Source organism: Phalacrocorax carbo, chromosome 2 (assembly GCF_963921805.1).
Source record: "Phalacrocorax carbo chromosome 2, bPhaCar2.1, whole genome shotgun sequence".
NCBI classification, from domain to species: Eukaryota; Metazoa; Chordata; class Aves; order Suliformes; family Phalacrocoracidae; genus Phalacrocorax; species Phalacrocorax carbo.
The window spans coordinates 79736689-79762807 of record NC_087514.1 but is presented as its reverse complement, the minus strand read 5'-3'; the positions used below and the strand labels follow the sequence as shown (position 1 = coordinate 79762807).

Genomic DNA, 26119 nt, shown 5'->3' with positions numbered 1-26119 from the left:
TCAGTGTCCACTTGGCAGGGACTTGAGTATTATTTTAGTTCTTCCGTAATTTCATTTTTCACCTGATGTTCAGGATATAGGTCTTTACAATTCCATAAACTCTGCAGATTTAAAACACCACCCAATCAGTAAAAAAAAGCTCAATTACTAATGATAGCAGAAAGCTAAGTGTATGATAGGTTGGAGACCTAAAATTCTCGACTATAAGTAGGTAGAAAAAATTGGCATTTCTGAAGGCTGGTATTTCCAAAAAGCTGTAAGAATATCTTAAAGTAGTTTTCGTCTCTAATGGAAAAAAACTGATCCACTCAGTATCTGAAGGATATTTTCACAATATATTTTCTCAGGACATTTGTGTGTTCTAAAAGTATTTACCAGATACTTAAAAAAAAGTTCGTTTTTTGCTCTCTTTAAAAGAAAAACAAACTATAAAACAATAAAACAAACAATAACAAACAGCAAACATTAGCTCTTTTTGGTGAGAGGCTTTTGCATTGCAGTATTCAGGGAATTTTTTCCTACTTTTAGTGGGTACCTCCATCAGATAGACTGCTAAGGACAAGTCCAACACACACTGGCATTCTGATTTCAGCAGATGTGAGACACAAACAATCTCAGAATCAATCTCATTCACCGTTCTGAGTTTGCAGACCAGAAGGATTACCTAAGTATCAACATTTCCTAAAGTTTATTTTCCAAAGATGCTATCAAAGACTGCTTGCTTAAGGATGAGGAAAGGCAACGGAGAGTAGGAGCTTTCTGTGGGATTACATGATGCAGTAACACGGAAAATCATTTTTGGAGGATGGCTGTATGAATCTGAAGTGGTTCAGATAAGAGTGTGAGAAGCTGGTATCCGATGGAGCATGCCCAGCACTCCCTGGTTGAGAAGCAAAATGAGCAATTGCACAAGGACATAAAAACAAATCGTTTCACTGCCACGCAGTTCCCAGCACCGCCCAGGGCTGTAAAGCTGATGCAAGTGCTCTCTGGTTACCCTCACTGGTTATATGTTTCATCGGGAGGTGGGTGAGACAGATCGCTTGCTGAGGGACTGCCTTCCTCTGCAGAACTTTTGCAAATGTATCGGATATTGAAATGAGGTGCAGGAGGCTACAGCTTTAGAATGAAAATTGCAAAAAAGCACTGGATTCGACTGTTATTTCCCAAATCCTGGTTCAAGGATACCATGATAATTTGTGGTTTCAGGTTGCCTTTTTCTTTTCTTTTTTTTTCCTCTTTGCATCCATTTCTGGCACTGCCTTTATTCTGCTTGCTGGAAGTTAGTACAAGCTGATCAGCCAGGACACACAATCAATTGCAACATGAGTTATTAGACTGGAATCTTTACCTTCATACAGCAAAGAATACTATTATCCACAGCCATAATATATTACAAACTCTTTCAACAATCTCAATTAATAAATATAGCTGATACAAAATTGCTTTCAGCAAATTGCTTTTTGATGCAATCGGTAAAGCAGTAGCCTGTATCACAGCAGTCTGCAAAAAATGCAGCTGTGCACTGAATGTCTTTTTAAAAGATTAAAAACAAAGAAGTATAAATGAATTTTAGCTAGAAAATTTTAAGCCTAAATAATCTGGTTATCCTTAGAAAAGAGATGACATTTTATCTCGTTAGTGTTCTACCATCAAATATTTTGGTCCTCATATGAAGGGTCATGGTACAATTATGAAGTAGTCAGTATATGTGGAAAAAATTATATAATTTTTAAAAAATGAATCTTACTATTATTTTGTCAGTAAGATCAATTCTCAGACATATTCACTACATGTGGGATGCTTTAGGAGAAGGAATATTGGTAATTCTTAAATGCATGTCCTCCCCCTAAGATTTCAACCTTTCTCCTTCAACAGCATGCTTGTCCTTCTTTTCCCTTTCATATGTCCTCAACCACCACTTACTTTAAATCGTAATAAAAATTCAAACTATTCCCATTAATATACAGTAATAATCAATTATTAGAAGGAATAACTATACACATGTCACAGCATGCAAGCACAGTATCCCTACTTTTCAAGGACTGTTTCCTCAGCTAAGACCCGCTCTCTTCTCATCAGTGGCCAGGGCTGCTGCCCATCGTTGTCCCAGACCAATGAAACAGAACAGGCAAAAAAATATATGCTTTGATCCCCTGTGCAGAAGAGACCTTACACAAGAAAAGAAATTGATGCCTTTGGACTACAGGAAAAGGGATTTCTTCACTACAGGAGACTGGGGCTGCTGGCTTCTCTAAGGCTTGCAACAGATCCTATTTTTTTTTTTTCAAATATTGCATACAGACTCTGCTTTACAAACAAGAAACCATAAGTCATCCATCACATTAACTACGTTAACATTAACTACATTAACGAGACCTGGACAGGCTGGAGAGCTGGACCGAGGGGAACCTCATGAAATTCAACAAGAGCAAGTGCAAGGTCCTCCACCTGAGGAGGAACAACCCCATGCACGAGCACAGGCTGGGGGCTGACCTGCTGGAAAGCGTCTCTGTGGAGAAGGAGCTGGGAGTGCTGGTGGACAGCAAGTTGACCCTGAGCCAGCACTGTGCCCCTGTGGCCAAGAAAGCCAACGGTATCCTGGGCTGCATTAAAAGGAGTGTGGCCAGCAGATCAAGAGAGGTTATCCTCCCCCTCTACTCTGCCCTAGTGAGGCCACATCTTGGGCCCCCCAGTTGAAGAAGGATAGGGAAGTGCTTAAGCAAGTCCAGCAGAAAATCTACCAAGATGATCAGGGGACTGGAACATCTCCCTTGTAAGGAAAGGCTGGGTTTGTTCAGTCTGGAGAAGAGAAGATTGAGGGGGGATCTTATCAATATCAAGGGTGGGTGTCAAGAGGATGGGGCCAGACTCTTTTCAGTGGTGCCCCATGACAGGACCAGGGGCAATGGGCACAAGCTGGAACACAGGAAGTTCCACCTCAATAGGAGAAAAAACTTCTTTCCAGTGAGGGTGCCAGAGCAGGGGCACAGGCTGCCCAGGGAGGCTGTGGAGTCTCCTTCCCTGGAGACATTCAAAACCCACCTGGATGCATTCCTGTGCCCCCTGCTCTGGGTGTCCCTGCTCAAGCAGCGGGGTTGGACAAGATGGTCTCCACAGGTCCCTTCCAACCCCTGCCATTCTGCGATTCTGTGAACAGTTACTGTCAATTTTTCCACATAAGGGGGGGTTGAAGTTCAGCTCAGTAACAGAGTTTTTTCCCAAGTAGAAGCCATAATACTGCCAGGTATTGAGGGCTCTGTCTTTCCACCTTTTTTTTATATAACTAGCACAGTTTTGAAAGACCCCCCTTTGTTTTGAAGTGACAGAGCAAAATTAACAATACTTTATTTAGAAGATACGACAAAAGAGTCAGTCTGGGATAGATTACTTATTTTCCACATATTCTAAGTATTATGAATTTTCTTAATTTCATTCCAGAGTACAAAAATGGAAATTTAATGTGTGGGACCACCTGAAGTTAATCAGATGGTGCAACCCCTTCCTCAAGCAGTGTTTACAAAGTGTAAGAGTTTTATAGTGCTCTTCTGTAATCAGACTAAAAGTATGGTATTAAAATTCCCCAGAAAAGCATAAACTCAAAATGTGCACATTTGTAATAGAATAAAACAGTCTTGGGAAACTTTTGATTCCTTTTAAACTGATATTTCTTCATGTGCCTTTGATTTCATATAAGACTGGAAGAATGCTGCCATTATAAAAATAAACTCTGCTTTGCTTGCCTGTGTTGGCTAATGACATAACAATGTGTCTGATTAAGTGAGGTCATGGATATCTCAGGAGACAATTTTATAAATCAGATGTTATGACAAAATTACAGATGTAAGGCTATTTGTACAACAGATCATTACATATAACAGAGATCACAAGAAAAACTAGAGGATCAATAATGAACTCAAGCTGAACGGCAGAGCAAATCACATACAGCATGCAATTGTTTTAGCTTTAAAAAAAATCTCTTCAGGCAACTTATTTTCCATCAAGATGCTGAGAATAAAAATAGCTTATTATAGCTTTTCATCTACATTCCAGACAAAAATGGATCTGGCAAAAGACTAAATTGACATTACCTATTGCTTTTTATAAGCATCGTAATAAACAACTGTCCGGTTTGCTTTGTATGCACCTGTAAGTATTAATGACAATTTTGCAAGGTTGGTTTAACAGCAATGATTAAAACTGCATGTAATTGAATTAAATGAGATAATGATTCATTTTAATTCATAATCATATGCAGAGACAACTATGAAAATTATGTCTAAGTTAAAAGCATGTTATACAAACAATATTACGAGTAATAGAAATGAAAGAATAATAAAATATAAAGGAATAAAAAGTTGTATTTAAATGTTTTCTTGTTGACTTATGAAAATAATAACTCATATGTTTAATATTTTGTGCTATATGTAACTACTGTAACAGAACTATATATAACTATCACTATTACATAATTCATTATTGTACAAAGGAAAAAAACAAAAGGTCAAGTATTTCAAGATAGATCTCCCAAAATTATTTGAGGGAAATTCTCATCTCCACTAAAAACTCTGCAACTTTGTGAAACTTGGGTTAACAGAGATTCTAAATTTACATTGTAGTAAAAAGGAGCAAAATTTAGTGCTGAGCATCACTATCTGCTGTATACTAATTTATGCATAATGCACGAAACCTTCCAGTCTGCATAAATGAATCTGAGAAATTTTCATAAACAGCTTGAGCTTATACTATAATTGGTTTAGCTGGTTAGATCAAGGGTGACTGAGATGAGGTAATTATTCAGGTCATCAGTCCCATGAGAAGTGGTGTTTATGTGCTACAGAAATCCATCAAGCACACAAGCTTTAATATTATCTGCACAAAATAATTTAGGCTGACCTTTTTGAAAAGGGGGTGCAACAACTTAGTCACACACAAATTTATATTGGGAAAGCAACCAAAAAAGAGCCGAGAATTTAAACAAATTTTGTCCAACTGTTGCTCGCACAAAACCCCACATGCCTGGAGGGGAGTGTGGGGGGAGATGCTGATTTTGCTGGGGGAAGCGATCAGACAAGTGCAAAAGAGTATTTGAGCAGAAATGGAGCGGTGGCATGCAAAACACTCTGCCTCCTCTGCAGAGGAACACAGTAGCCTGAAGCAGAGTCTTGTATCCAAAACAAGCTTAAACGGCACTGCCCCTTCCAGTGCCTGAATATCGAAGGCACAAAATTGCCACCTTCACTTCGCAGCATTATGAACGCTCACAGATTCATTTCCCATCATGAATTGCACACTGCTAGCTAAAAACATGGGCCTATCCATGGACATGCAGATGATAACCCACCATTTTCCCCCTCCATTTCGTGGGACGTGCTTGACTTCACTTACTTCGTGAACACCTCTTGTACCTGTCAGGCCACATGTCTTTAAGAAAAGGTATAGCTTAGTATATGTATCATCTCTGCAGAAGTCCTTACTTAATCTATTCTAATCCAAATCCCTATGATCACCTCTAAAAATAGTCCCAGGAAAGTCCATTTTACTATGCCTGCAAAAGCTTGCATTACACAACAAAGCAAACTAGTGCCACTTGTGTAATAAATCAGACAACAAGAAAAGGTAGTAAAATTTGTGTGACTTTCCTTATTTACTAACATGTATGTTGCTTGAATCAGTTTCAGCATTACTAGTGATATAAGCAGCTGGCAGAAATCTCAGGAAGCTACTGTTAGGGGCCATAAGGGACACACGAGGGGCAGGTAAACGCATGCTGTGCAGCCAGAGGTGTTCCAGTGGGTGGGATATATACGAAACAAATTGTTTTATCATATGGCAATACTGAGAGACACTTATGAGGGATTAACCCATCCCTACTTTTTTTAATATCAAGCCACATAATAAAAGCAAATAATTCAATGGGAAATCAAAAACCCTTGAGGTGATGGGTATTTGGGAGTCATATACAGTTCCACAGGAGGCTGGAACATGTCCCCAGCTCCTGCACTGTCTGATGTCCTCTCCTAATGCCAGCCATCCAGGTGCCTCTTGACATGGCTCCCCTGACCAAAGCTGGGGGGAGAGGATGACTGAGAAGTCAGATGATTACATCTTCAACCCATGGGAAACCTGAAAACTGGAGCATTACACCAGAAGCCACAATCCTTTTTTCTCATTCCTGCAGGGAGCTCTCCTCATCTTCCCACGAGGGAAACCCTGGCTGAGACAACATCCAGTTGCTCAGGAGCCCTTCACCACATCCTGTCCCCCCAGGGATGCTCCAGGAGCCACAAAAGGCAGCTTCGCTCTCACACTCTGTCACCCACAGCATCTGCTGCCGCCTCTCGCCCCACGTGTGCCTCCCCCAAATCACGCTATGTCCAAAGGGCTGCTGAAGTAGAAGACATATTTTGACTGTACCGCCTGACCAACAGCTGATGCCCGCTGGCACCTCTCCCAGCCACTGGAGGGAAGGGCCACTTTGTTCCTTGCTGTATGACATCCTCTCGGCCACCCCTTTCGCTGCAGAAGGAGGCCAGAAGCGAAGGGCACTCAGGATTACATCTAGCAGTGGAAAGAGCCCTGCAAAAATTATGAGCTGAGGGACACTGTGTTGACTGAGTTGCAGGAGGCCTGGGCTGCATTGCCAGCTGTTTTACTGTGAGTTAAGATGACATTTGGTGATAACTTCTTAAAACAGTACTAACTGGATTTGTATTATCAGAAGAAAAATGTTTTCTTGTTCTTTCCCCTCTGCACCTCAGCTTGAAACAAAGAACTGAAGACCTGAACATGTGGACAAGAGCTAATAGCAACTATAACTAACTCAGGTGTATTTTAACACTGAGGCACTTGAGTCAGGAAATGTAATGCAATTCCACTGAAAAAAATATATATATTAAAAAATATATTTGATCAGGATATTAGCAGGTATACACGTTCGTGCTCAAGATAAATCTTGTTAAAATAAAGTATTGTTCTGCAGTAACACCCAGCAAGACTATATTAGGAACGTTCTCATCAGTGTTAAGTTTCATCAGGTAGGAGAAATGCCTTTAGTAGTGACAGCAGACTGTTGTGCAACAAAGCACTATATCAAATGAAGAAGTTTTTAAAGAAAGAGAGGAAACCAGGATCGTTTTTCTACAGCTGAAAACAGAAGTGATATGCGATGTAGCCAAATCAGTCCGAAGTTAAGCTTTGCAATGTATGTGAGATCTCTGGTCACAGCAGAAGTAAAGAATGTATAATTTTAGAAAAGGAATAAGTAAGGAATCTTTAAGTAAATACTGTTTAATAAAAATAACACATACTTAAAGTGAACTGACAGGTCACCTTATGGAGCTTATTGCCATTATCCATACATTAAAGGACATTATCTCTGGATTCAGTAATATGGGAAATCAGCCCAGGATACAATTTTCAGGGAGCAGTTCTCTGTTCTGCTTATGGGGTGCCTGACTGTAAAGGAAAAGAAATACTGTGGAAAGATGGTAGAGTAAGTACCACAATTTTTATAAGGTTAAATTTCACATTTTCACATTTATTTAGACTGTCATGTTAGGTACAACTACTAAGTAGTGATGTTCCCTGACAAATAATGTGGCCTTACTAATCCTAGGTTTCCTGTTTGTATAGCACATACTAATCAGTGTTAATACTGTCAAATGTTAGTGCTAAGTTTTTATAGTGTTGACAGTAATAGCACATGATATATGGCAGACAAATTTATACATCCCTCTTTGCTATGCCTTTTTTTTTTTTTTATATCTGTGCTAGACGCAGGTCACCCTTCTCTGGCTTAAAAGTAAGGGAAGAGGTATTTATAAGAAAAAAAGTGAGAGGTCTGACTTCACAAAACAATGTAAATGATGTGCTGAACTTTAATGAGGGGATTCTGATCCCAGAAGGCAGTTCTACCACAAATCCTGTGTCTGCCCGTTAAGGTGCTCTAAACATTAGCCACCCAAATCATTAACTGCAGAGGGCTGGAAGAGGCAATGTAACAGACTCCCACTTGACATCAAGATCCTGCCCCAGCGAACAGAGAGCTGATTTTAATTTCATTTCTTTGTCTTTCATTGGCTTGCTATGCCACATTTAGCAAGGCTTCAAAGGGCTGTAAAACATCCTGTGAACAAGGATAATGTATTTCTGGATCCTTAAATGAACAGCACATTATTAAGCTTTGCTTGGAACAGGTGTTTCCAGCTAGCAATAGATTTAAAACAGTGAAGTGCTGACTGCTTCCTCCTGCGAATATATGAGGCTGGGAGCTCCTGCTGCTCCAGCCAACTGCTGTAGAAAGCTGCAGTGGGTTTGGCAACCACTGAAAGAAAGAGAGTTTGTAATAAGGCTCAAACTATACCTTTCCTCGAAATAATGATACGGAAAATATTTTTGGAGAATCTCTTGATTGCCAGATTACTTCAAAATCCAATGTTACAATAATAGTCTTCCTATCAGTTATTTCACTGAAGGATATTTTTTATTCCAGAAAGGCAAAACTCCTAAGAGCTAAACAAAATGACAAAGGTGGATCATCTAACAGCATAATCCAAACCTGAGGTGTCTTCAGTCCAGTTCACTCTCTCACCTCGTAAGACCTTCAGGAACATTCAGAAATCAGCTTGGATCTGAACTCCAAGTCCTGGGCCTTAGAGACACTACTGTTAATTCTCTTCTGGTCTCTAAATATATACATATATTCACACACATTTAAGATAAAAAAGGAGAGTTTGCAACATTTTAAAAACATATTTTGTAGTGCGTTCGGAAGCCATGTGAACTGCATTTTGTGCACTGACATAACTGTCAAAAGTACTTCCTTTGGCTTTAAGAGATGCCATTCAACTCCTCTCTATGTGTTTAACAGATACATCTTCCCTTCTGTTATGTTCTGTCAGACACAGGCTGACTGTAACTTAGATCTGTTGCAAGAAGCTAAACACAGTGTTTGAATGCATAGTTTTTTCAGCAGACCTCTCCAAAAGTAATGATTCACAAAATCTTTGTAAACAATAAATTTCGATTTGACACTGGCTGAGAGGAAAATGCACAACCTTCTATTCCCTCATAATCTATCATTGTATGTAACCTGTCTCTTCTTTAAACATTCTAAAGGCCCCAGCATGTTTTCACTGTGGAGTTCTCTGAAGAGGCACGGCCAGTGATGAGCTTGCAAGCACCCTCTTGTGGCAATGAGCTCCTGTAGTTATATCAGGAAAGACCTTTCCAAGAAGTTTCAGTTCCTTTCCTCCATCTTCTGTAAATCTGTTTTGCTTTCTCTGAGTCTCCTGGTCATGGAATCACACCAGACCCAAACCTTGTAAAGAAAGAGCCCAGGAAGAGGTCTGTCCATCAGTGGTTAGTCTGCCACTGAAAAAAAAAAGGTCTCTTTCCTCAAAAGGAAAGCAACTTGATGAAACCCCACTAGGGTGAAAGCTCTTCTTTGCAGAGACCCTATACTCACCAAGAGGAGCAACTGCATATGCTTCTTGGGACACCAGAGATGGGGAACTGCCTACACACTACACATGACACTGCACAGTACCACACACAAAAATATCAGCCTATTTACTTACCCTTTGACCTAAAATAGCTGTAAGAGCAAAAAAGGCCCAGTCTCCATCTTAGTCTGACATCTGTCAGTAAGTTTCATAATCACATCAATGGAAAAGTAACACCCTCATTATCTCTTCTTCCCAACCTCCCCTGTGCTCTGGCTTTTGAATCTCATGACTTCCTTTTCTATACCGCTTCTAATAATAATTCTCCTTATTGATCTTGGATCTTCTAATAATAAGCCTTATTGATCTTGGAACTGACCTGAATGGACCAGGAAACTGTGGTAAACTTTCTCCCCCAGTGAAAACAAAGAGAGGGGAGGAAACCAGCTGTCCTTGTACAGCAGAAGGGCAAATGATTCTCAGGTGACAGAAATATATTAGTATTTAGGCTAGTAAGGGTTCACCTTACGTACTTCACTCTGGATGTGTTATCACATAGCAAGAGTCAGCATCCTCTTTTCAATCAAGAGGATAACATGGCAACAACAATCAGTAGTTGCTGTTCATGAAAACACAAGCTAAATACTGATATTCAGGAAGAAATATATGCTAAATATTATTGGCAGACATGAAGAAGGTTCTCCAGCTGGAACAGGTGTTATTATTTTATTTCTATCAAGCAAAGATGTGATGGGATCTCATTAGCTTGTCTCTTCAGACTATCATTGGCTAGTGCAAGTAGCAACGGTTTGTCAGATGTTAAAGCGTCCAGGTTCTTGAAAGCCCTTATTATGCTTTCCACAATGAAAGAGCTTCCTTTATCTAGGATATGCATCTGGTTTTACCTAGACTGGCTTTCATCTCAGTTATGCCCTTCCTGTTTTTTCTCCAGCTCCAACAAGGCAAAAGATTTCTTTGAGCATAAACATTTAAAAAGTATCCTGCTTCCCCTTAGAAAACAAATAAACTTTTTAAGCAATAGATGCATCCACGGTGAATTGATGGGAGGTGTCTATTTTTCACTCAGAGACCTAAAGTGGATGTTGGTTTGTATGGATTAGTGTCAACTCTTGTGACCCTAAAGGGTTGCAATCCTGTAATCTCACAGCGCCATGCAATGCAGCTACTGTGGAATACCACAGATGACCACGCTGGAGGCCAAACTCTGGGTTTTTGTAAGTATTACTCCTTGGATTTAGGCTTGTGAAGCTTGGACCTAAGTGCTACAGTTCCTGACTCTGTAAGAACTCTTTCACTCTTTCCCACCTATGTGCTGCCAATTACTAGCGCTCCAGAAATTGCACTGAAAAGTGGATCTCCACAAAGAGAGATGAGGCACTAATAACTGTAATTGTTTAAACACCAGCTTGGTAAATTAATACTTTCTGAATACTGGAGATTTTCAGTTCTGGGTGAAAACATTACCTTCAAAGGAAGTATGTAATTTTCAAGTAATGCATAGTGAACATTTTCAATTACAGCTGAACATGTGGATTACGCTTCAGATAGACTTTTCTCGGTTTTATGTAAGCATACTTCGATCAAGGGCAAAGAGGGTTGTGCTCTTGTGACTTACACCTGAGAGTACTCATGACTCCGTAATGTTCAAGGGTGGTTAGAGAGCAAGAACTAATTCCTGCTATAAAAAACATCAAACTACAGTTCTGTCTATTTTAGGAATAGTAACTAATAGGCTGCATATGTCCACTGGAGAGGAAATCCAGCATGCCTCAGAATTCCCATTAAGTAATGGTTACTTCCTCGATGTTTAGCATCACCCTGTGAAACGTGCATCTGTTTTAGCAAAAGACAGAATTACATTTTTGAAAGATCAGAGGATAGCACTTGGCCGTATCAGGAACACTGCTGCTACTGGCTTGCAAGTCACAGCAAGTAGCCTCACATTAATTTAGTGCCATGTTTAGGGAATGGGCTTATCCTCAGTGATGTGAGAGGGTCTGCCTGATTTTTTTTCTTTGGGAAAATACACACTGTTACATGGAATTAATCTGCTCAGGGGGGACCTTTTTTTCTTCTGGTAGCTTGCTATTTTTTGTAGATTCAACTTTTCAAAAATCCTGAAGATAGTTCTAAAGCAGCTTTATTTTTTTTTTTTAAGTGTGCATTCCCATTTTAAATTTCTCTCTTTTATTATCTCAGTTGGCTAAATAAGGATTTATCATCCACTGCAGCTGTAGCAGGTATCAGTGTGTGAGCAGACAGTTCAGCAAAGGTGAAAATCATAGTCAGAATATCCAAGTGAGGGGCAGTAGCATCACCATTGTATCTGTCTCAAGTCAACTACAGTACTGCAGTTTGAGTTTAATAAGCAAATGCAGCACACACTCGTAATGCTGTTACCCAGTGGCAAGAGCTGAGTGAGGCTCTACCTGGCATTGGTGCAGTCTTGCCTCTCACACAGAGCCTGTGACCACCCTGTTTATCTCAGCCTGAGTGTCTAGTTCCATGTAATAAAGGTGGAAAGGCATCTTCTGCCTCTGTGTTTGGAGCTAAGAATCTCATCTTCCAATGAGTACGGCCCACTCACCTAAACAACAGTGAAACGTAGGGAGGGGTTGAACACTAATACATCGTTGAATTTGAGGTAAAGAAGATAGAATTAAATATCTAAAAAAAAAAAGAGGGAGGACTAATTTCACATTTATATTAAAATGTCTGGAATTACTAGAGACTAGAGCCTTTGTAAAAAACTGCTAATTCATTAATACAATAGATCCACTTTATAGAACAGTGTCAGTCAAACCATCTATAAACTGTTCTTCTACCCCATAAAATTGGAGAATATTTGGGTAAACTGCAAAACAGGTTCTCCTGAGTCAGGATTCCAGGACTTCATATAAGCAATCTACTTTTTAATTTAAGGGCCTATGTCCATGAGAGAAACAGACATTTAAAACAGTTTCCTTAACAAAAGAACACCTTTTGCTGAGAAGAAACATGCTACAAAGAAAGCAGTATGTATCAAACACAGCTGATGGAGGTTTTTCAGAGCTGTTTGCAGTGAGCTTGACATGTCTCCGAGCCCCACAGCAGCCAAAGAATTACAACAGTCTGGCACGGAGTCTTTTGGTGCTTCAAGACACCACTTAACTGCAGGACAGCATTTTTGTTGATAGAAGCTCACTAATGAGAGCTGTATTTAAACATACCAAAGGACCTTTGAATGATGTTTCAGGTCCCTGGAGAAAAAAAAGGATATCCGGTTTATAGGGAATTTTCAATGTACAGTTGGAAACTACATCCTTAAAAAAAAAGGATTTTTCTTTGCTTAACTGGCTGCAAGCCATACAGCTTATAAAAGCAAATAAACATGTTCTTATGCCCAAAACTCATCACAAAAGCTGTCTAATCTCTCAGCTGAAGACCTGTAAATAAATACCTTTATATAAAAGGATACAGAAAAATATTGGCTACCTGACACATTCCATCTCAATTTGCGACAGCTATTACTGTTCACAAGAAGACTGTATCCTATGGCATTCAATGCTGGCCAAACATCATAGCAATTATTGGACTAGCACTTCCACATAACTAAGCATTTAGCTGCAGCCATATTATCCATGTCTTGAAAAAATTAGGAATTAGCAAATGGGCCCGCACATCCATCAGCTGTCTGTGTTGCTTTCCAGGATTTTCTGGTTTTCTGTTACAGGAGGATCCTTCCCATCAGCTCAGTATGGCAGCAGGCCACACAAGCTGTCATGGCTGATCTGTTGCTAGTAGAAAGCTCCATCTAGGTAAAAAGGCTGACGAGTTCAGAAAGCTGCAAGTGTACTTCTACTAAAGATATAAACAAAGGTATACCAACAACTGCAGAGATTCCTGTATGGTAAATGAGGACCTTTGATTGAAATAGACTTGGTTGCTTAGAGACACTTGTCCATTGAAATGGTATAGACAGTGTTCTTCATTTTTGTGGTGCCCAACTCCAAAGCACTGGAATTTGCTAAGTGATGGGAGCAAAGAAACACAATTACCTTGAAGAAATATTGCAAAGAAGATTCCATTAATATTTGTGCAATTTTTCTATTTCATAATGGTGAAGAGCATGATAGAGAAGGAAACTCTCCAACCATTGGATAAGTATAGGGTGGTTATCAGTAAACAGGAATAATAGTAATAAAAATAATAAAAAGCTGGGATTAAGAGGTATTTATGTATTTAAAAGGAAGCTAGTACATGTTGGTGTACCTAAATATTACATTAAAAATTTGGCATTTTGCTATTAGCAACATATGACATTCCTAATGTAAATTTTCAGCTGCGCAGCCTTATTACATACATTACACTAAACAAAAAAAAAAATTACACCTCCACCCCATAAATTAATAACAGTAATTTTTATAACATTAGCCCTTGTTCATTTAAAAATCACTCACAGGCCACACTTGTGGACAAATCAAGCAGTTTTGCAGGATGCTGAGGCAAAACCAGGAGACTGGTATTTTTAGAGTTGATTGATGATTAAATATACCCAATCACAATCAAGATGCTAAATTTTAAATATTTTATCTACAGCTTTTTGTCATTTGGCTTCTTTTTGTTTCAGCATAACTGAGTATACAGAGCACTAGCTGCCCTCCTTCAGCAGTAAGACCCTTAGAAGCACCCTTAAATCCATCTGTGCACAGTCAGAGAATAGTAAATCTCAGCAGCATTAAACCTCCCAGCTCCATGCAGAGCTCAAAAAACACCAATTTGGGAAAAAACAGAGCATCATATTATCTATGTCATCCTACTTGAAAACTTTCTTGTCATATCTGAAATAAGTATTCAGCATGTGCAAATTTTAGCGTCAGCATGGTTAATGATTTCCAAAACCGTAATGTAACAAACCAGGTTGGTTTGGGCACTTTGAATTGAAAAGACAAAAAAAAAAAAAAAGATAAATTAGGAGAACCATTTGGGATTCAGAGAAAACCTGGGCCAAGCGCTGGCTGTGTGGACGTCATTGGTCCACTCCAGAGAGGCTAATTCTGAGTAGGGTGGATATCAGCTGAGCTGCACACATGCTCTTACGCCAGAGGTGGTTTCCTCTGGCAATGCACACACAGCCCATGGGATTTTCTGACATGGGATTTTCTGACAGCAGCCCATGGGCTGCTGACGCTACAAGTAAAAGGCTGCTGACGCTTTCCAAATCAACCTTTATTTCAAAATTAACAGCGAATTTTAGTTGGTGATCATGTATCATTTTTTTTTTTAGAGGAAGAAAAAAGTGTTTTAATGAAATGTAATTTAAAATAAACCTGATGCACATCAGACTCATCTGGCACTAAGCAACCAACACCCATAAAGTAATACAAAAGTTACTACTCAGTCTCATTATCATTCTTCTCTGTGAAGATGAAGTACTACCAACACATAACAGTATTACAATATATCACCTGATTTTTGTTGGTCTCCATTACAGAGTAATCATTACCAAAATGTATAAAGGGGCTTTGTTTTTTATTTATCTTTCGGTCTATTCTTCATAAGTAATAGAAATATTTTGAACATAATAGTACCTCCTGAAATGTCTGGATAGATCCAAGTAGATATTTTCATTACTCGTACTCCTTGTTCAACATTTGTTAGTATTTATTTTTGTAGTTTATGTTATTCCCAAGCACACACACAAGACAATGTGACTAAAATTAATGTCAAGAGGTTCTTGTGCCACACACAAAAGCGAACATTTATACATATTTCAAAACTCTTTTTGAAATGTCCCCTGAAACCCAGCGACAAGCCAGACTGAGTGAAAAACAAGCAAGCCTCACATGTCTGAAAAGGGCACTACCAGATGAGAGGCTGAGTGTCCTCATCCTTGCCTTTCTACCTGGCAGCGCCTGCTCTGGTTCTCCAAGAGCCACAGCCCACATCGGCGCTTCCAGGGCTAGCAGGACCAAAGGACGTGAAGGGAGCTCAGAGTTAAGCTCTGATGATGCTGAAAGATGTGGCACTGGGGACCTGCTGTCCCTCGCAGCTGGCACCTGAATCCACCTCTCCTGTGGCACGCTGAACCCAGTGCCTGAGATGGGAATGTTTGTTCTTTCTTCCTCAGGGACCCTGCCTTGAGAACTAAAGCCTTGACAGACGAGGTACAGATAATGCCTTACCAGTACTTAACTTGGAGCTGAGGGATTGGGGAATTTGGGGGCTTTTGGACCTGCTTCCTTTCCCAGCATACTTGAAGCACAGTAGCTCCTACAGGCTCCTGAAACTCAACAGGACCCAGTTTTTCAGAGCAATCGGATGCTCCTTAGCAGCACTGTCTATTTCAACTTCCATTTTCTTGCTAAGAAACAGTACTGGTATGCACTTTGTTTCAGGTCAGGCATGAGGCCTGAAAAGCAATTTCTACAGAGAATAGTGTCCTAATTCAAGGAGCACTCCTTACCCAAAGATTTGAAACACCCCTCAGGTGAAGCATTTGTGCTACCTTAGTGTCATGGAGAAGTGCTACTGGAAAATAATTTTTTTTCTGTAGGTTAGAAATCTTAGCACTTGATGAGAGGAAGGTAAAAGAACAACAGTGCCCAGACATGAATTGCTTCCACTGGTGCGTATGTTGGTATGTCAGGTATCAGTAGAGTTGCTGGGATGAAAACAATGCAGGGGTTCTCCATATAGTCACACATTCTTTACATATACTGATGCACACTGAAACTAATTGAACAGCTCAAAAATGAATGCCTGAGTAACACCAAAAACCAGCATGGAGGTAGAGATTGTTTTAGTTTTGGTCTTATTGTATCCTCTCTAAAAAAAAAAAAAAAAAAAAAAGACACAATCTGCTAACAAGTATAAATACAGCATGGAAAACCTAAAGCAGCAAGAACAGCAACTGGAGGCTTTTGGGATTGTGAAGCTCTGTGTAGTGTCATACTAATGGAAGATTTCCTCTGCCTCTCAACTTCTGATTCTGAATTTGCGACAGCCATGCTGCCCACATCCCAGATGTGGGGTCTCTACAATCACCCCTTTTAAACTTATTCATACCCAAAATAGTTTTTGAGCTCCAAGTTTTGTGACCGGTTTCTGCTTAGGGGTGAATTGTAAATACAACCAAAACCCAAGCACCCATCCCTTCAGAGAAGTCCCTGCCTTCTTCCTTTCCGGGAAGAAGTACTGAATACCTCTGACAGGTTTCAGGCCACACAAACTTTGTCACAGACATGACTATATTCTGGAAAGTACCAGGACACTTGGCTCTGCCTCAGAGGACTCTCAGTCCAAAGCCAGGCCAGCTGGAACACCCCTCAGTAACCACTGAGCCTCACGGGAGCGAGCTGAGCACAGCCAACTTCTCTGAGGCCACCCTGAAGCCACCACACAACGTCAACCAGCGGTTACTTCAGCCATCCCTTACAGTAAGGAGAAACCCCAGATCTTTTTGGAGAGGTCCAGTTTTAAGGCACCTTCGACACTACCAACGCTCTGTGCAAGATACCACTTTATGAAGCTGAAAAGCCAGAACTGCAACACTTACATTTAGAGCAATAGTAGGGAAGCAAAGCAGAACCAGGAAGAAATTATTACGAATTGCTCATTTCCTGCTATTAGAAGATACAGGATTGCTGGGAGAGTCAACAAAAAGCAAAAATACGTTTCTTTTTCATGTCCCAGGGTGCTTCTAGAGTTTTCTTATCCTGTGTCTGGCAGCAGTTAAAAACCTAAATCTTCTGTATGGGAGTCTTGATTTCCAACATAAGCAAGGAGGAGAGCAATGTCACTGTCTTTTTCCACCTCCTTTATTGCAGGATTTAAACCTGACTTTTCTAAAGATGATTGCTCTTCATGGACTTTTCTGAAGCTCCTTTCTCCCTCTTAAGTTCTTTTAGATCTCCTCTTCTTTGCAGTTTCAGCATCAAAAGGAACTTTTGTTGGAAGTTGCCTATTTACAATACCTATGCATTGCTTCCAAATAATCATTTTAAAATACCAAGCTACAAGAAACACAATTTTAACTAAATCTTGAATTTTGGAGAGCATTTTATGCCTTAACAAAATTTCAGGGAAAGGTTCTTAGGAACTTTTAAGAGAGAAAATTAGTGTCAATATTCCTTCTTGAGTAATTCCTCCATGAGAATATAAATTTTTATTTCCTAATGGGTTGAAGGGATTAGCAGTGTAACATTGGGCACTGTGAAATAAACCTCAAAAATTATCCTGGAAAAATGCAGTAAGACATCCTGAGGTTATGTTTCTTACCTGTGTTACAGATATGTTCTATTAAAGACACCATTATAGATCTCCCACAATTATTGATGTCAGATGTCCCAGACAACCAGTCTCATTAGACTATCATTAGATTTTAAATGCAGCTATATTTTATTATATCTGGAGTCAGCCTGTGCTCAGCTGGGTAACCATGATCACCCCTGCATCTCTCAGGAGCTCTGCAAGTCCACATACGTGATCTAAGGTACTAACATGAAACACTGCTTAAACTAGAACACAAGATTGCTATGACCTTTACTTCTGCGCTACCATCAGGCTGAAAACATCCCTCCTGTTCCATACATTTTACATTAAGCAACCTGTCAAAATTCTTCAAGGAAACTACTCTTCATCTGGTTTCTCTACAAGCTGCATCACTTGAAACTGAACTCGTACAATTTTCTCACGTTGGTGAGGTCTTCAAATCTGTATCTATCAATTTCAGTAAGAGTTACATCTGTTAGCTAATGCTGCTTTTGACACTAAGTACAAAACGTATCTGACTACCTGTCTATTATTACATCTTACTACCCGTCTATCTTCCTGCATGGAGGATGCCGCAGATCTGGTCACGCATTTCCAGTGGTCTGCTAAAGACCTGCATTTCCATTGTTTACATCTAAGCACCCTCACTGTCCCTTATTAATTGTCCCCTTTAGAACAATTAATAGAAATCCATAGAAATCATGTTCCGGGCATATACTTCTTCAGTTAAGTTATTTTAAAGAATATGTTCCTGTGCCAGATTTACAAAGGCATTACTCACATAACACTTCAGATGAATGCAGACAAGGCCAGGCAGGCAGGCAGCTAACCTGCCCACGCTCTTCTGACGATGCCTCCCAGTGCCTTCTGTATCAATCTGGTCCACACTCCGATTAGCTCACTGAATTCTGACTTAGTCAACCGACTTTGTATTTTCCATGCTCGGTCTACTCCTTTCTGATGGCTTCCTTTGAGTTGCAATTACAATATTTGAAGGATTCCCAACTTGTTTTGAGCAGCTTCTGTATTTTGACATCTACTATGCCTTGCCTTGCTCACTCACTTCCTTTTTCAACACAAACCTATTTCCAGAGACTTTCTTTAGTGCATTTGGGTATTTCTGTATGTTTTGGAAGGATTTAAATTAGATTACTTTTGCTGTTAGGGTTTTTTTGAAACTATTTCCACCCTAAAAAATACCCTTTTGTGGTTTAGTGTCATGATGTTAAGTTTCAATACAATCCCTCCCATGAGAACACCTTGTATGAGACAATATGAGGGAACTGAAACTGCCTATGAAAATATGAAAAAAATTCCCAGCACTGTAGCAGGTGACATTCTTCAAATGCTTTTTCTGACATGGGATGACTTACACAATGTGCCATAATAACTGAAAAGCAATATGTGACAGGGAGATCTTTATCCCTCACCACAAAATACTGTACTCCTAATTCTTTATTTTTGCACAGTAGCATTGTGAAGATAACAAAAATAAAAATGGGTTAATGGAGCGCAACACAAGCTCTGGCACTTTTTGTGATACATGACTTTCCAGAAAAGCATTATCCAGCACAATATTCCCTCACTTGGGAAGTGGGAACTGAACCACTGGCTCCCTGCCCTTCTCAGCCAGTCACAATTTTAGGTGCACCGCCCTTTGGCAAAGAAATTCAGGTGTCAACTTCATGGAGGATTCAACATGCATCTCTCTGTGAAAAACTCTGAAGGGTAGTGCTCCCTAAACTGGGCGAGCTGCCTGAAGCAGTCTTGCCATGGTAGTACAAAGCCTGTTGGCTACTTTGCCTTGCTGAGGCGCAGTCTGAAGCGTAGGGCAGGGAGACCAGTATGACACATCTGATGCCTCAAATGGCGTCACAGGTCCAATAAGGAGACTGGGAGAGCGACACCATTCCAAAACGCCCTTTAACAGCCAGCAACACACAAGGAAACCTAGGTTACATTTAGAGAAACATTTCCACGCGATGCAGGGGGTCACTTGCTGATGATGCTCTCCAATTCAGCGAGTCACTGCAGGAGGTATTCACTGTGCCCAAACAGTAAGTCTCATGTGCCCAGACCGCAAGCTCTCTCAAAAGTCAGCAGAGGAAGGCTTTTTGGCAGAGGGTGAGGGGACAGCAGTTAAAGCATAAGCATAACATAGATACCTGAAACATCCTCCAGATGAACACACTCCGCTCTGCTGAGGAGAGGAGGAGAGCAGGGAAACCATCTTCCTAATTCATGCACTACACTATGGTGTGAACACCCCTCCCTGGAAACTCCTCTCCTGCTCCTATTTCTCTGGGCTTACTTCCACGGTTGGCACAACCCTACGTTCTCACAAGCTTTTCAAGTAGGTTTCTAGCCAGGACATCGCTACCTTATTTTTGTCTATTCAGTAATAGCAACTTCCAGGATTTTGATGCATCATTGCCCCTCACCACGACAAAGCATCATGAGAGGGTAAGTCAAAAGAAATTTAAATCAAGAGGAACAACAACAGCCTTCAAAACCCTGTTTTCTTCCTTCATCAGAAAAAGGAGAGACGAGCAAACCATCAAATCCAGGCCCACTTGGTGACAGAGCTGCAGAACAATTGTGCCTCAAAGGAAAACTTTCTCCAGAGCAGTACTGATCAACAGCATCCTGTATAAAGCATTGACGGGAAAAGTTAACTGTGCTCATCTATGGATTTATGAATATTTTCTGAAAGGAGAAGAAAGAGCTTACAAGCGGAGCCACATAGATTATTTTGTCTTCACATCTTTTAAGGAGGCAAAACGAAGGTCACAAATGTACGATTACCACTATATAACAGTATACTTACAACAACAGTTTAACTGCAGATTGGTTCCTAGTTATCTGTGGAACCAGACGAAAGGCTCATTGAACAATGACATAGAAAATGAAAAGACTACAACAGAACATTGTCACACATATATCAGCTGTAAACTACAGAGTTACAGAATGCCTAGTAATACAGACTATATCACATAGATGGTTAACAGAAAACTTTTCTGAGATGAGCTGCAGTGATTATTTTCAGTCTGGCATGGGAATGTTCTTTGCCTTCTTTTCTCTCTCTCCCCCATCGCTTATTGCCTCCTCTATTGTCATGGCAAATTTCTAAATTTGCTTTCATTCTGCAGTTAGGTAACATCAGATTTTGAAACTCTGCCTTTGAGTATATATAAACCTGGTCTCCAGGCAAGATTTAATAATAAGTGATGTAAACTTATTAGATGCAAATATTTGGAATTCTGGAAATGTGGCTAGTAATGAGGCAAAACCAGTCCCCACAGCACGTGGAGAAAAGCAGCGTCATTATCGGACGATGCTCTGGTCTCAGCCAGGTCAGGAAATTTCACCGGAGACATGATTTTATTTCCTCATATATATTTGCAAATCCCTCTTTATTGCCAGCATGAGGCAAGTAACTACATCAACATTAATGAATGAGGGGCCACCCCTGCATGATCTAAAATTAGTATATTATATGCTGTCACAGTTTTTTTCCAAATATTTTGTTATTAGATTTGGCCAGGAGAGGAACGAGCAGTCCTGTGACAGTCTTTCAGGACTCCATCTACAGAGAGCAGTGCAATGGCAATGCAGGGATCGACTCCTTGGGGAATCTACGCAGACAATATATAAACTGTTGTTGTCTCAACAGTAATGAAAATGAGACAGGGAAGGTACCAGTCTTCAGGCTACATGTGGTGACTAATAAATCGGATGTTGTTGACTCTGCTTTACTGCAGGAAGGTGAATTTAATGTAAACCTGTGCCTGGCAGGTGGTTCTGGAGCTCATGAACAGAGCATGGGCTTCTGCAGAAATGTCACAAAAAGCCACTACCCAGCCTTGGCAAGTTGTCTCAAAAGAGAGAATTAATGTATTCTGATAAAAAAGATCGAGGAATATGTGTAAGGTTACCTCTGGATCTTAGCATTTGGGAAATAATTCCTTCTGAATCTTAAATTTACATATTGAATTGCTTTAGGACAAAGGTAAAAAAAAATTCAAAATCAAAATGATGGCAAAAGTCCAGCTGTATGCACGCAAATTAATTTCAAGAATTTAACCATCAGGAAGTTTCTTTGTCATGTTATGCTTTGAGATTTGAGTTTAGTTACTTTCAGGATCAAAATATGGCATTGTCTTACTACCATAACCTATTACATGCTTTGTCTATTTTGAAAAAAAGTAATTTTAAAATTATGAAAGTGAAACTGTACCGTACACACTTAAATGAGGTTATCAAATCAGGGTTGTGAAAATAGTTAATATACTCAGTTGGACAGCCCTCCCTTCCCCATCCCACTTCTCAAAAAGCAAGTTATTCTTCCTTCTCTCTCCTGCCTCACAGAAAAGAAACAAGACCTCGGAAGAAATGAAAGTTCACCTTATTTATTCATAGCGTTAAAAAAAAATGCTTTCCAATAAATGCATGCCAGATAGCATTGTAAACAAATGTTATCCTGGTGAAAGAAGATTCTGAAAGCCAAAAGTACAGATTTCAGCAACTGAAAAATTTTATTAGCACAAGTGGTGTATGTAATTCCTTCAGTTACTTTTTGGCAGTAAAATTAAGTTTTGTTTATGGGTAACGCACAATGATTTTATATGATGTGCCAATTCAAGAGCTGCAAAAATCCCACAGAAAGGGCGTTAAAAGAGGTGAGTGAAACTTCCCTTTTGTCAGGTAAAGTTGTCTGAAAAATGGGGCTATTCTTTCGCAAAATAATGTGAATTTGTCCTGATTTTCTGAACAGCACTGATTGGGAAAAAAATTGGGACTAGATGCACAAAATCAGAAGAGGAATCGGTGGGGTTTTTCTACATTTTATTTAAAGCCTGTGGCAAACAGACCGCAGTTTAACCAGGCTGCCAGCTTGCGGGCCGGTCCCCTGCTCCCGTCCCAGGAAAGAGGGGATGAGGAGCGCGCAGGCTTGCCCACCCTGCCGCAGAGATGTTGGGACTGCAGTCACACCTGACGGTTCAGCTTCCTGGCAGAAAGGTTGCTCCCACCCCATTCACATCTGACTGGAAAAGTTAGACTGTGCCGCTCTGTACTGCTGTGAGGGTTCATTTCCCCCCAAGCAGAGAAAGAAACTGAACTTATGTCTCCCACATCATTAATGAGGCTTCCAGAAGTTGCTGCATTACAGACCTCCTTTGTTTTCATCAAAAATGCAGAAAAGGTAATTTGATGTCAAAGTTTAATTTCAGGTCAAATGGAATATTTGCTTAAGTAGAGAAAAACTTTTTAACAGTATGAACAAATAAGAGGAACTTTCAGTTTGGATTCAAGCTACAATTTTGTTTCTTTTCCAGGAAGCCAAAGAAATAACCAGAGTAACTTGCTTTTTGGGCAGCGGGATGATGAAGGGAGCGCTGTCCAGCTATGTAAATCCGCTGTTTCCACAACCCTGGTCTGATGACCTCTGCAGAAGGAGCTGCTGCGGGATGAGGGTCGATGCCTACCCTGACCTTGTTCATACCCCTGACTCAGCTCTACACGACCCCGTCCCTGCAGCAGAAGATGCCTCCAGCTTCACCGCTGCCTGCGTGCCCTCTGCTGGGTGGGCAGGCCACCCTTTCAGAGGGGTCAGCCCTGGGCCACTTGGTCTTTTATGCCACATGTATGGTGGGGCCAAACCTTCTCCACCACCACACACCTGAGGCATGCCTCAGCGGGGAGGTGAGTGTCCACGCAGCACCAGGGCTGGGCTTGGGCTTCAGCTCAAGCCCAGACCTCTTATACAGGGTAGGTGTATCTGCAGGATCTTCAAAGTCTCCTGTAATGTACGTTTGGATCTCGCATGTTACTGACTAAGAGTGTAACTACACCCTATGTTGTCCTGGGCAGAAAAGTAGATTTAAAACATTCCTACCCTCTGCTGCTCATTCCCACCCCCACGCCAAAGGTTGCTGCCCCCTCAGATAAGTTAATTCAACTTTTTCCATTTGTACCTTTTGCAGAAGCTTAGCATAAATCAGATAATCAAAAAAATCTGTATCAGAAACAATCCTTTGGTGGGGAGGTAAAGATATTTTGTAGAAAAAATCCCTACAAGTACATACATCTAAGACACAAGAAAGCCCCTCTCCAAACAGCTCCAAACCCAAAATATTGCATTATTTTCGGTGCAAAGACCACTTAGTTTGCCAGAATGTACAAGTCACTTGCCCAATTAAAATTACTTAGGCTTTCTTTCAAAACGTTCCTGTCATCGACTAGTCATAGAAAAAAATTTGGAGATTGTTTACACCAACAACAAGTAAAAATTTCTTCATTTTAATACAAATTGTAGTAATACAAGTGAGAGGAGTTGGTGTCGCTAATCTTCAGTATCGTTGCTCAAACATCCCAATTACACGTTACCTGGGAAGTCTTTCCCAAGTTTTCACCTTCTGATTTAAGCGAAGTACACTTCTGTCCTTGCAGTCAACTAAGTAACAGGCAACAACTGAGCCACAAGCCTTGTGCTGACACAAAACCCAAAAATAGTTCACCAGCAACAAAACAAATACCAGGAGAACTCCCAAAAGTCTGATTTTAGCACAAGAACACCCCAAGCCCTGCTTGGCACTCTAGGAAATGGGAGCGAGCTTACATTTTTGGGGGAGCTAAGGCAAAAAATAAAAGAAAAGGAAAACACAAACTTTGATCGGTTGTTCAAATTCCCAAGGTGAAAAGCATGAAGTGCTGCAGGGGATGGACTGGCCAGCCAAGAGGAAGGTTTAGCCCTGCTGAACACAACCGTTACCGGCGAAGCCGCTTCCTCTCCTCAATAAACTGCCGGAAAACAAGACCCAACTCAAAACTGCTGGCGGGAAAACTGGATTCTCTCTTCCCATAAATTCCCGTAACTTCTCTCTTCCCATAAGCCGGGCCCTTCCTTTGCCACAGGCGGGAAGTCACGCCTGGCAGGGGCGAAGCTCCGCGCCCCTCTCCCGTCCCCCTCCGTGGGGTCCCGTCCCCCACGGGAGCAGCGCCCCTTCAAAGGGGAGCGGTGCCGCCCGACCCACGCACGGCTGCCCCCGCCCTCCGCCGGCTCTGCCCCACGGGGGTGCCGCGGATGCTCACCCGGCGGTTGCGGTCGGCCTCCCGCACCTCCTCCTCCTCGGGGCCTTGGCGGATGAGCGCCTTGAGCACGACGGTGTTGTTGGTGCAGCAGGCGCGGAAGAGGCTGAGCGCCTCGGGGCTGTCGCGCCCCTCCAGGGACCAGCGGTCCTCCTCGTCGTCCGCCAGCCCCGGCGGGTAGAACGAGTCGTCCGAGGCGATGCTGCAAGTGTCGGGCAGCTCGGAGAAGTCCTCGTACTCCTCGCAGTCCTCCTCCTCCTCCTCTTCTTCCTCCTCCTCCTCCTCGTCCTCGTCCAGCCCCTCGGCGGCAGACCCCGCCGCCCCCTGCTCGGGGCTGCTCTCCGCTTCGGCGCCGGGCATCTCCTTCGCCGCCGCCGGGGCGGGGCAGACGCGCTCCCCGGCCAGCTGCTCCCCGTCCCCCGACAGCAGCACCATGGTGTTCCCGGCGCCGGGACGCGGGAGCTCCGCTCCGCCCCGAGCGGCCACCGGCCCCGCCGGGCCGCCCTCGCCGGCCGGTGGCGGGGCGCTGCCCGGGGGGGCCCTCAGGGCGCCCGGCGCCCCCGGCAGCGCCCTCCCGCCCTGCGCCGAGCGCGGCCCCGCCGGCGGCTCTTCGCGCAGATCCGCGGCGGGCAGGGGATCCCTCCGCCCCGCCTCAGGCGAGTGCCCGGCCCTTCCCGCCGGCCGCCCTGCAGCAGCCCGGCGGGCGGCCGCCCCCGGGCCGGGACATGCTGCCCCTGGGGGTCTCCCCGGGGGGGCCCGGCCGGCCCCGCTTGCCGGGCGGCGGCTGCGGCGAAGGGGGAGAGGCTGCCGGCAGGCAGGGCAGGTCTGGGGAGAGGAGGCTGTCAGAGAACTCCTGGCCCCTAAATCCGCTCAGCTCCTCTTTGAGAAGATTGGAGCTCCGGCTTAGCGCGCTGACAGCAGGGGCGCGGTGCACGAGTGGCTGGCGGGGGCAGCGGGTGGGCAGCTGCCCAGTTGCCTTGCATGCCTTGCTTTGCCTTGCCTTTCTCTGCTTTGCCTTGCCTCGCCTCGTCTTGCCCTGCCTTGGTCTGCCTCGCTTTTCTTTGCCTTACTCTGCCTCACCTTGCCTCGCTCCGTCTTGCCTGCCGCGCAGCCAGGTTGTGGCTGGCCGGTGAGAAACACCAACTTCCAGAGCACCTCCAGGCCCCGCAGCAGGCCCGCTGAGCCGCCATGCCTCCTGGACAAGCAGCGGGCTTCCCGTCCCACTGGTGGCTGTGTGGAGAGATCACCCACCGCAAGCCCACCCGCGGGTGGGAGAGGCAGGGGGAGCAGGGCTGGCGGTAGCTGGGGCA

General features: G+C 42.4%; 1 protein-coding gene across 1 annotated transcript in view; it reads right to left on the bottom strand.

Annotated features, from left to right (window-relative positions):
• Positions 1-25414, bottom strand: part of ANKRD33B (ankyrin repeat domain 33B) — a 43161-nt gene extending 17747 nt beyond the window's left edge. The window contains exon 1 of the mRNA XM_064443385.1: positions 24813-25414. Within this exon, the coding sequence (XP_064299455.1) occupies positions 24813-25244 (432 nt within the window). The 5' untranslated portion in view covers positions 25245-25414. The remainder of the gene's footprint in view (positions 1-24812) is intronic.
• Between the last annotated feature and the right edge of the window lie 705 nt (positions 25415-26119).